At 39.2% G+C, this 9730-nt stretch overlaps 1 protein-coding gene across 8 annotated transcripts in view; it reads left to right on the forward strand.

Moving 5' to 3' along the window:
* The window catches only part of evi5b (ecotropic viral integration site 5b), a 59251-nt gene that overhangs the window by 48864 nt on the left and 657 nt on the right, over positions 1-9730 (forward strand). For 7 of the 8 annotated variants that reach the window (XM_027146356.2, XM_027146357.2, XM_047814145.1 and 4 more), the window contains 2 exons: positions 3581-3676; positions 8376-9730. The exon at positions 8376-9730 is cut by the window's right edge and continues 657 nt beyond it. In XM_027146356.2, coding sequence (XP_027002157.1) covers positions 3581-3676; positions 8376-8639 — 360 coding nt within the window. In that variant the 3' untranslated portion in view covers positions 8640-9730. Of the gene's footprint in view, positions 1-3580; positions 3677-6739; positions 6750-8375 lie in introns of all 8 variants that reach the window. The other variant, XM_027146360.2, reaches the window with a different exon arrangement.

The raw sequence follows: 9730 nt of genomic DNA on the forward strand, positions 1-9730 counted from the left end.
AAGCCTTTCTCAGAACGCCTGGATTGTAACTAAACTGAAATTAAACAAATAGTTAAACTACAAATGCATAATTATGAGAGAACATAGATCTGGTCTGTTTCTATGTATTGTATATATGCTATTAGAACATTAGTAAGATGTTAGATATTATGTAGAAACCACGACTCCTATTTAGTTTGCTTCAGCTGTCCATCTTTCTCAGTAACCCCTCCTCATCCCCACAGAATGCCACTCGCTGTCTTAAACAACTCTCTACAGCAGCAGTTCTCAAACTTTTATTCCCCGGGACATGTCAAGTTAATCTTATGCAAATGTGTGCAATAATATTCAGACTTTTTATTGGGGCCAAGGAGATTTTTGTGGGGTTTTTTTTTTGGATTTTTGTACTCACAGAACATATTCAGACTTCTTTTGTAATTATTTATAGATGGACTCGGTGTTGAGGTTTGAATTAAACTCATTTGATCTAAGGGACACATTTCAAGAGGTTTGTAACTAAACGGTGGGTTGTGATTGCCACTATAACTTATAAAGAAAACAAAAATCATGGCCTTTTACTGAGACTCACCACACACTACTGTGAGAACCACTGGTTTAGAGAACTATCGTCGGACTAAATCTCGCATACGTGATCTGATAAATAAGCAGGGTTTTTCCCACACGTTTGGGAGCAATTCTTGCTGCCGTTCTTATTCCCTTTCAGCAAAACTGCATACTTACTATAATACTGCAGTTAGTTTTGAAAACAGGATATTAAAATATAGTTGTAGTTAGAATATTATTAATAAGACCGTGGCAGGAGAGCAAACATTACATTTATGGCATTTGGCAGACGCCCTTATCCAGAGCGACTTACATTTACCTTATTTTACCAATTGAGGGTAAAGCCTTGCTCAGGGGTCCCATAGTGGCAGCTTAGTGGACCTGGGATGTGGTAGCCTAGTGGTTATGGCATTGGATTACTGATCAGAAGGTCATTAATGTGAATCCCAGGTCTACCAGGCTGGGCCCCTGAGCAAGGCTCTTAACCCTCAGTTGTTCATTTGTATAATTTGAAATAAAATGTAAGACACTGGATAAGAGTGTCTGCTAAATGGCATAAATGTACATATAAACTCACGTCAAGTCAATTTGGGAACTGCAGGTTTTTGTATTTTGTATTGGTATCTTGTATTGTTTTTATATTGCAGGGATGTTGTTTGATGTAGAACAATACATTTAGTTGTGGAAATTCCACAATGTTGAATAGTTTTAATTCCTGTTATCGCTTACATTATAGCAGTTATCAACAGGGCAATGGTGGCTTAAATGGTTAAGGCTCTGGGTTGTTGAATGGAGGATCAGGGTTCAAGCCCTGCTAAGCTGCCACAGTTGGGCCCTTGAGCAAGAATCTTAACCCTATCTGCTCCAAGGGCGCTGTATAATGTCTGATGCTGCACTTTTACCGACTTACAGATTTTCACTCTGCTGTCATGTACATGTGACAAAATAAAGACCCAGCAGTTTCAAGAATTCAACTGTAATGTGGTCTAAAATGGTTTACATTCTTACGATTTATAAAGGAATGATGCTGACACTTCAGGTGTAGTTCAACTATTTTGTACCACATCGAAGATGTTGATTACATTTCTCTGTCTTTAGCTATCTTAGCTTTATTTGTCATACACCCCTGACTGTTATTTCCATATGAGCATTGAAGTGAGTGTGTCAGTTCCCATGCTCTTGTTTTTCTTTTAATGTCTATCACCTCATCATACCCAAACACATATACAAGATGAATAATTATTGCTTAAGTTTTGTGCAGTCAAGTGTGTAGAGAGCACTCGTTTTACTAAATGCTGTTGTATATCTGGCCTGTTTAGTTCCTGGTTGTTAATTAGCAGTCATTGTTGGAGGTCTATTTACAAAATGAGCTTAAACTCAATGGGCAGAATTACAGGCAGTATTCTGTTAAGAATACAAAGGCATACAGTAAATAGTACCATATGTGATGCCTTTTAAAATGCTCATTCCAGTGAATAACACAAAACTATTTCTTTCCAGTAAACACACCAGTAAGAAACGAGTGAAAGAGCTCTAGTGAGGATGTTTGCTTTAATTATTTGAGCATTCGGTGCTTATATGCTATAATTAGTGCATTTGATTAAATGTACACGCGAAAACTTTGAAACGCTACTACTTCCACTTCCACGGTCATAATACAGAATTGTGAAAAGGTTCTGTTACGCTGCCTGAGGCGGAATATCTTATTCCATTCGTTCATGTGCCGAACTGTAATATTTTAGCGTAATATATTTCACAGTCATTGAAGGATGAAGAGACGGCTCTGAAATCCGGTACATTCTCAGACTTCACGTGCGTTGATGTTAAAGTTCCCTAACAGTGCAGTGACCTCGCTGAAACCTTCTGGCAATTGTTTTCTAGTTTTTAACATTTTTAACAACGGCTTCAATAGTTGTGTTTTTGGGGGTGCTTAAGCAAGGAAGCCATTATTTAGAGCCGTTTGACGTCCCTGGCCGCAGCCTCCCACCTGCTGACTTTATGCAGCTGAGTGTAAGGAAGTCTGCTAACTGCCTCTTCCTTATCATTGGCACCTGGGGTGGGTGAGACAAACCTCAAGAAAAACACAGATTCCTGGAGCAGTGGCGCTTCAGATCCCTCGTCAGTTCCAGCCAATCAGAAGCCTGTAAGCCGTGCCTTTAGTGTAGACCGCAGGGCTTGAAAATAGACGTCCCTACTGCAGGGTTTTGTGTGTGTGTGTGTGTGTGTTTGTGTGAGTGTGTTGCAGATCTGCTAGATCTTATGCCCCTACCTCAACCCCTTTGTGTTCCTCTTCCCCTTTTTACCCTTTGCCTCTTTTTTAATATTTTTTTTCTGTGTGGCAAAAACACTGCTGGGAGAATCCAGTTTGTTTGCGAGGTTTTGCAGATGTGTGGAATATAAACAGCACGTGCGGCAGTTTAACACCACAGCTAGGCGTTTCCCCAAGGCATGAGGAGCAAAATAAACTCGCTCAGCATGTCGACCAGCGTGATGCAGTATCGCCATGCTATTCTGTAGCTGAGCTTCAAGCTTCCTGCTTCTGCACTCCTACCTACCTCGCTTACAAGTGAACGCACCACAGATTTTCACTTTTAAATGGAAATTTGTAGTGAAACTTTGGCAGCTTCTTATAAAATAATGTAATCATCTCTGCAAATGAATCTCAAGATAAGAAAGCTGTGGTCTAAAATCATATGTTACACTGTGGAGCATTCGAGGCGTCAAATTGACACGATTGAAATGTGGATAGAGTTTGCCTTGTTAGCTTATTGATTTATTTTACAGCGAACTTATTTCATTGTAGTTTTGGTTAAAACATTAGTGACTGACATGAGACATGAGTTATGTAAAATGTATTTATTTCAGTAGTCAGTAAATCGAAGAGCATTACATTACTCAGTGCATTATCCCAAATAAGACTTGATTAGGAAAATGGGCACGTCGCTCTTTAAGCTAAACCGTTTACAAGAGATGTAACTGATGCTCCTGGTGTTGGGAATGAATCAATGTTTTTTTTTCCCCTCTGAACCCTCTCCAGAAAGAAGAAGGGAAAGTACAGGGACAACTGAACAACACGGACTCCAGCCAATACATCCGAGACCTCAAAGACCAGATAGCGGAGCTCAAAGATGAGGTGAGGTTCAGGTTGCTCTCAGCCATCACTATACACAACATTTTTTCATTTTTTTTGCACAGATTTAATAAAGAGAATTCACCAAACCCTTCAATATGCATTAACATTTCGGCCCTAAAGTCTGTGGTGTCTCATGTGTATTACTTTGTAAACCGTTGCATCTTTTTTTTTTTCAAACAACTGTTTGTTTTTTTGATCTGCCAGCTTCATGTGTGGTTTTGCTTTTTATTTTTTCCTAAGCTTTGTGAACACTTTGAACAAATTGGAGAGCTCCTCTAGCAGTGGTGTTTAGAAGTGTTAACTACGCCCTGCAAAATGCTGTTTCCTGCGCTTATGGCAGTTAAATTTGCCCGCACACGCCCCTCGCTTCAATTCTGGGTGTTATACATACATTTCTTTTGCATTTTGGCTACAATTAACATCTTTTGGACCTTTTTTAGTAGTTATATTTGATTTGTCATGATTCTGAGTTTAGGCAAGGTTGAACAATCGTTCTAGGCAAAGAATCTTTTTTGTCTTCAGGGGTCTCAAAGCTTGAATCTTAGGGCACCAAGTGGTTTTATTTTATTTAACTTTTTCATTGTGCTCATGATCATTAAAAAAACCACACACTCGCCTTAACACTAGTGATGTAAAAGCATTGTTCATTAATGAGGATATAATAATCACATGCATTCCCTTAGACACCTGAAGACAACCCCAGCCAAGAGGCACACTACTGCTCATGCAGCGTCACAGGGCAACATAACGCACTCTAAGAAAAGTGTGACATGCCTCTGCCACATGCATGAGCTCTGAGACGCCCACAACTGCCAAGTCATTGTGATTGACAAGTGATAGAAAGTATGCTGTGCCTCCTACACAGCGAGATCTGTGTGGCATCGCTTACCAATTTTTACTTTTAAAGCCTTAAAGAAGGCGGCCACAATTTCAACAAGAGCAGTAAATATTTTATAACAAAACGCACCAGGTAATTTGCTTTGCCCTGTACAAATTATTTAGAAGCTGAAAACACTTGCTCAAGGGTTCTCTGTCGAGCAGGACGAGCAGATACAATAAGATTTTGTACTGTACGTGTGGCCAGAAAATTTCATTTGTTTGGTAGTTTGTAAGATGTCTTGCTTCAGCTCGTATCAGATCTTTTTTTTTTTCTCCTTCTGATAGATCTGTGCACCAACAAAAGAGTCAAGTTGCATCTATGAATCTTTATCTTTCTCGCCTCTAGGTGTGTTTGCACATCTCAGCAACCTCAGCATGTTGTTTTTAAGTGCTTCAGTTTTGAACGCGTGTGTTGTGTAAAACCTTGGCCCAAGATATGTGACTCATTTAACTACTGGATTTGTGTGCAAAATGGGTTTAGAAAGCACAGCATTTATTCTTCATTTAGTCATATTTTTTCTTTCAGCCTCTAAGAAACAGATTCAAGTAGGCGTAATTGAAAAGTCTACAGCCGTCTTAGATGCGAGTAAGGTCAGTGGAGAACAGAAAACAGAAACTGCGTCATTGATTTACTTTGTGAGGATGCAGTCAGATTTTTACCCTCTTCTTGAAAAACAAAAGGTTGGTGGCTTGTGGCTAAACTGCAGCACAATAAACCATTCAGACGCTTCTTCTCAAATCCCTATCAACAAAGTGCAGAAGGTTGCTTTAGTCCGGAAAGCTACTTGTTTCCTCTTCTTCTCCTCCACTGCTGCCTCAGCTCTGTGTACTCTGCGGCTTTATTCCTCAGCTATCACGGCTGATGTGTTGTTTGTGGTGAGGAGGTTAGAAAGTGAAGAACGATTAAAATATGGATTATGGTTGTTTCTTTTTCAACCAGAAAAAAAACAAAGCTGTTTGTCACTAAAAAAAAAAACTCAATCCAACAGTCTGATCCGTCTGTAGTCTGTAGGTGTGTATAGAAGTAAAGCTTTCAATAGAGGCAGCTGCCTCGAGTCCTTTCCGAACTACACCGACCGCCTTATTTAAACACCTGACTTATATCTCTAAAAGTTTGAGACAGGCTTCAAAGGTAGTAATATGTCACATAATACTTCGGCAGGTTATATAAATACTCACCAAACCTAAAGTTTTTTTTAGACTAGAATAGTGTACGTGTTGTGTCTAAGGCACGTCATAAAAAAATTATTTCTGTCAATAATTCACTTCTTTTTTTTTTTTTGTCCCCCATTTTTTTTATGGGGACTGGATTATAGGTCATGTAGAACAGTGAAGAATTAATATACCGTGCTTACAAAAATCACTAAAGGAAGGAACCTCAGTAGACTGCATACAGCTTGAAACCTTCCTTCCTCTGAATGCACCCTGACATTGTGAACACACTGTACAGTATCTCAATCTAAAATGATTTTGGTCTGTTGTGTGCTAGAAATGATTTCACCCATGTTATCGGAGTATTATAATGCCCTGTTATAAGGTGTCTAATGAAGATCTGAGTAAAATATAAAAATATATAAAATACAATAGAGATTTTATTATTATTATTTGTTTTTGTTTTTTTTGTTGTGGCCGGTTAATTGATTTTAGACACGAAAGCAGCTTGTGTTTACATTACATAATACAGCTTTTGAAAGTTTCTTGTAGGTAATGAAGTGCAGTACAGAAAGTGGTGTTATTAAAGAGGTACAAAGCATGAAAAGCTTTCTACTGGCTGCTATTTAAATCACGTAATTGCTAAAGGGTGCGAGGTTTTCCTATCAACAATTTGCACAGAGTGAAACTCTATATTCTCATCAAACTCAACGCCACCGCTGTCAGGCACCAAGTGTCTTGCTGCTGGTTTCCGGCTTGTTCCTCTCTCTCGCTCTCGCTCTCTCACTCTCTCTCGCTCTCTCTCTCTCTCTCTCTCTCTCTCTCTCTCTCTCTCTCTCTCTCTCTCTCTCTCTCTCTCGCTCTTTCTCTCTCTCTTTCTTTATCATTAAATTGAAATCTCATAATCTACTCTTGTATGAAAAATGTAATTGCACGTAGTTTAATGAGTATGAGGTCACACATGAGGTGTTGCGGTTGCTTTGAAATACCCATGAATACCTCTCTTCCCACATGTCTGTCTTGGTGATGCAGAGTGTTTCAGGTAAGTGTGCGTGTCTGTGTGTGTATTTTAAGCACCTGTGAATTACACCTCACCGAAAATCCAAACCCACACTTCCGTCAGTTATCTTGCTTTATTTCCTTTATTTATTTATTTAGCTACGCATGCAGTTCATTTACATTGAGCCCTCTTTTGGATGCTATTATTATTTTTATTATTATTCTGATTGTTTTTGGTATTTCTGCTACCGTTTGCAGCAGAGAAGAAGAGCAGGACATGTTACAGAGTCTTGCGGTTCTGTATTGAGCGCTACAGAATCAAGCCACTTCCTTCTCAGAGCATAAATGGACTGAGGCTTCTGCATATATATATATATATATAATGTGTGTGTATGTAATTTTCCATGTACACAAAATCTGCTTTAGGATTACTTGCAGCAACGTTAGAAATAGTAGTTTATGATGCATTTAAACAGCCGATGTATACGTTTCCTACAAAAGCAACCCTTTTTACAGGAAACAGATGCCAGCAAATCTCTAAACCTGCCTCTGATTACTGTGATATGAAATGATGTCAAAAGTCATTAGTTATTGTGCCTAGGACACCCCCCCCCATCACCACCACCTCCACAACCACTAAATAACAGTATATGAACTGAAGGGTGTTTATTCATTGTTGCATGAAAAGCATCACTATGACTAATTTGAGTCACAGTGATGTCTGAGGAAACAATTGTGCAGTGTACCTCAAAGAAACACAAAGAAATTTATTCCTCTTATGCCACAGCATTTTGTACCATGTACGCAAATATGACTCCGCATACATTTTAGTCAATTCTTTTTACATTTAATGTAGTGGAGAACTCCTGCTAAAGTTTACATTCGAGTGGCTGCAGACAGTCACACACGCTCTGACTGTTACTGAGCTCTGACACTAGAGACTCCATTCAAATACTCGTCACAGAAAACAGAATTGAGCGTTTACCAGAGCTGTTGTGTAAAACAAACATATTAGCCTTAACAACAGTCTCTTGTTAATAAAAGTGTGCATTATGAAGTATATATAAGCATATTCTGTACTCTGAAAGAGAAAAACAAAGCATTATACAAGCTGATAGAGACTCTTGTGATGAAGGATTGTGGATAAGTGTCAGAGCCACCCACCTTCATCACTATGCATGATCTGCTTCACATATATCATTAATAGGGTCCTCAGACAAAGGGTGTGATCAGTAGCCATGCGGAAGGCCAGGTTTCGATTCCTAGATTGGGGAAACTTAGGTTTAGGGAGAAGTGGAAAAGACTCAGAGATTTAAGCATTGAACTGATGTTTAGAAGGTTGTGAGTTTAAATCTTAGCTACACCAAGCTGCCACTGAGTGTTAGGTCCTAAATCTCTCCACTCCTCAGTTATATGTGGAATGTAAATGTGTTGTAACTCCTTTCCTTCCTTCTGCAAAAAATGAGTTAGGGTTATCGATACTTTTTGTGAAAAGTTTTATGTTGGAAATTGTGTTTTGGATGACATGCATGCGGAGATGTTTTCTACCTTTTCATGCTCATGAGGAAAAACATTCTGGAATTTACATACATGTTTTGCATGATGAAGACATTTGTGTTCTTCACTGGTCTACTGAGAGTTCTGATGTGTGTGTACGGTTTGTTCACAGATCCGCTGTTTAAAAGGGCAGAGGGGATTACCCGACTGCACCAATTTTGATAGGATCCACATCGTCAATCACTACAGAAGGGACGACGAGTCCTCGGACGAAGACGGCGTGAAGCTACCGCTTAGCATGAACCCCTGTCGAGGTGGCAGCCGCATCACACTCCGCCCTCAGCTGGGAGACACAGACAGCGAGGCCGATGAGGACGGAGAGAGTCTTAGGCTCACGGTGCCCTCCAACAGCAGCCATAAGAGCACCACTGTGTGACCACCAACACTAACACACACACACACCAGACTGCAGCCTGTGGGGAAGTCGCACCTGAGAGTTCATCGTCTCATCTAGATCTGAAACTGCCATCTGCTTCTGTACTAGAAATTCTGAAATCTTCTGTACAAACTGAGAATCAGGATTTTTATTCGCATCTGCCTTATTCATTTTGTTTTTGCCAAAATGAGCCAGATGTTTATATTACTGAACTTGTCTTTGCAATTTGGCAAGAAATTCAGTGGCTTGTTGTGCTCTTTAAAGCCACACTGGACTGGAGCAAATACTGAAGGTCCCTAAGACTGTACAGACTCTTTTACACCATGCTACCAGAGATGAACAGACTTGAGTGATATAGTATTTTATGCTTTATGATAAAACATCATTCTTCTAATTTTAACTTTTATCATTTTTTTTTTCTTACAGAATAATCAAAATCCCACGGTGTGCATTCGTGGGTGTCTGTCACATTAAGGGATACAATATAGGTTTAGGAACACTATTGCTCAGATAACCAAACCGCAAATAAACATGGATTAGTGTCATATCAACCAACAATAACTATTTTTTAATCATAGCATGAAGTACATCTAATGGCCTTTGACTTTATGTAAAAAACAGCTTGTCAAAGATCTCACTTGGATCTCCACTTGTTTTGCATCTCCATTCTTTTGACTTGAAATTATGTACGTATGTATGAATGTATGTATGTATGTATGTAATAAATTTCATATCCTGGATGTACAGTGTACAATTCAGTGGAAAGGGACATGATCAATGCTTTTGGGAGGTGTTTAAATGCAACACCGTGCTTATTTCAATGTTCTCACTGTACTGTATCCAAGTCTTGATTTATACCAGGGTTCATACTCTCAATGTATCACACTTTCTTCGTTCTTTTGCCTGGAAAGAAGTTATCGATGTCTTTATCACGTTGTTTTTTACAGCATGTTTAAAAAGGGCACGTACCACATTTTAGAGTAGTTTCACAAAAAGCAAGTACAAAGCAAGCAGATTCTGAAGTCATCATAGTGAGTATTTCTGTTCTTGACACATGACTCATTCATGTTCAGCACATTTTGTTGCACCTT

This window comes from Tachysurus fulvidraco, chromosome 5 (genome assembly GCF_022655615.1).
Source record: "Tachysurus fulvidraco isolate hzauxx_2018 chromosome 5, HZAU_PFXX_2.0, whole genome shotgun sequence".
Taxonomy (NCBI): domain Eukaryota; kingdom Metazoa; phylum Chordata; class Actinopteri; order Siluriformes; family Bagridae; genus Tachysurus; species Tachysurus fulvidraco.